We start from the raw sequence: 1,830 nt of genomic DNA, 5'->3' as shown, positions 1-1,830 counted from the left end.
TTTTTGTAAAAACTAATCATGCTAATTTTTCTTTCCTACCAGAAACCTCCACCCCATGGGACCTGAGAATGATACTCTGATTTCAGAATTTCTTCTCCTGGGATTGTCAGAGGAACCAGCACTGCAGCCCCTCATATTTGGGCTTTTCCTCTCCATGTACCTGGTCACTGTGTTGGGAAACCTGCTCATCATCCTGGCCATCAGCTCAGACCAACACCTCCACACGCCCATGTACTTCTTCCTCTCCAACCTGTCCTTGGTAGACATCTGTTTCACCTCCACCACCATCCCAAAGATGCTATGGAACATCCAGACACAGAGAAAAGTCATCACATTTAAAGGTTGCATCACACAGTTGTATTTTTTCCTACTCTTTGGAGGACTGGATGACTTCCTTCTAGCTGTGATGGCCTATGACCGGTACGTGGCCATCTGCTACCCCCTGCACTATATGGTCATCATGAACCCCCAGCTCTGTGGACTACTGGTTCTGATGTCCTGGATTATGGGTGTCCTGAATTCCTTGGCACAAAGTTTAATGGTGTTGCCATTGTCCTTCTGTACAGACTTGGAAATCCCACACTATTTTTGTGATCTCAGAGAAGTGGTTCAACTTGCCTGTTCTGACACCTTTCTTAATAACATGATGATATATTTTGTAGCTGTGGTATTGGCTGGTGGTCCCCTGGCTGGTATCATTTACTCTTACTCAAAGATAGTGTCCTCCATACGTGCAATCTCTTCAGCTCAGGGGAAGTATAAGGCATTTTCTACATGTGCGTCTCACCTCTCGGTTGTCTCCTTATTTTATGGAACAAGCCTAGGAGTGTATCTCAGCTCTGCTGCTACCCACAGCTCACACTCAAGTGCAGCAGCCTCGGTGATGTACACTGTGGTCACACCCATGCTGAACCCCTTCATCTACAGTCTCAGGAACCGTGACATAAAGAGGGCCCTGAAGAGATTCTTCGAGATGGCATGTGCAAAGGAGACAGTCATCTCGAGGTAAAAAGTGCCCTTGGTTTTTAGGCTACAGAACTAAAAACCAGAAATTGTGCTTCTTTAATCAGATTGTGTTTTTCAGACTTGGTCCTTTTATTTTTTAAAATGTATTTTTATTGATTTCAGAAATGAAGTGAAAGTGAGAGATAGAAACATCAATGATGAGAGAAAATTATTGTTCGACTGCCCCTGCTTACCTCCTCCTGGGCATCGAGCATACTACCCGGGCATGTGTCCTGACCAGAAATTCAACGGAGCTCTCCTGGTTCATGGGTCAATGCTCAGTCACTGGGAAACACAGGCTGGGCCAGACTTTCTTCTTTTATTTCTGTCCTTGAATTTGCTTTGTTTGTTTCAACTTCCCTATACAATTTAAGTAACCATTTTATTAAGCTTCCTGCTTTGTCTGTTATATAGACAGTTTTTCCCTTTGTCCTTTTTTAACCTTCACTAAGTTTTTTCCAACTTTGGTCGGAAATAGTGAGAAGTTTTCATTTACTTCACTAGAAACATTGATGTCTTAAGAATAATTTCTTCTCAAATGACATATGTCATTGTAAGTAATTTGTTCTTGTTTTGTAGGTAGAATAATAAGCAAGAAGTGGTATCACTCATGTAGATAAACTGCACTTGGCTACCTAATCCATTGTATAATTCCATTCCATAAAATCTGAAATCTCAGTTTTCACCATGTGTCCCTCTTTCTCTGTACATTGGTACCTTACTGGAAACTAGACGCCTGTCTCCTGTGGGAGGGTTTACTCGGAATTAGGAATGCTTGGCCACTGGCCTTGTTCCTACTTCTTGTTCCTTCTGCATACCCGTTCC

General features: G+C 42.7%; 1 protein-coding gene across 1 annotated transcript; it reads left to right on the top strand.

The window, feature by feature from the left end:
- Positions 1-55: 55 nt before the first annotated feature.
- LOC102771247 (olfactory receptor 7A17) lies at positions 56-1,009 on the top strand. The gene has a single exon (XM_006764023.1). It carries the CDS (start codon positions 56-58, stop codon positions 1,007-1,009), a length of 954 nt encoding a protein of 317 aa, XP_006764086.1.
- The last annotated feature ends 821 nt before the right edge of the window (positions 1,010-1,830 follow it).

The sequence above is a fragment of the Myotis davidii genome, unplaced genomic scaffold (assembly GCF_000327345.1).
Source record: "Myotis davidii unplaced genomic scaffold, ASM32734v1 scaffold3081, whole genome shotgun sequence".
In the NCBI taxonomy this organism is placed as follows: Eukaryota; Metazoa; Chordata; class Mammalia; order Chiroptera; family Vespertilionidae; genus Myotis; species Myotis davidii.
Note: the sequence above shows the minus strand (reverse complement) of the source record. Positions and strands in the feature narration are given on the sequence as shown.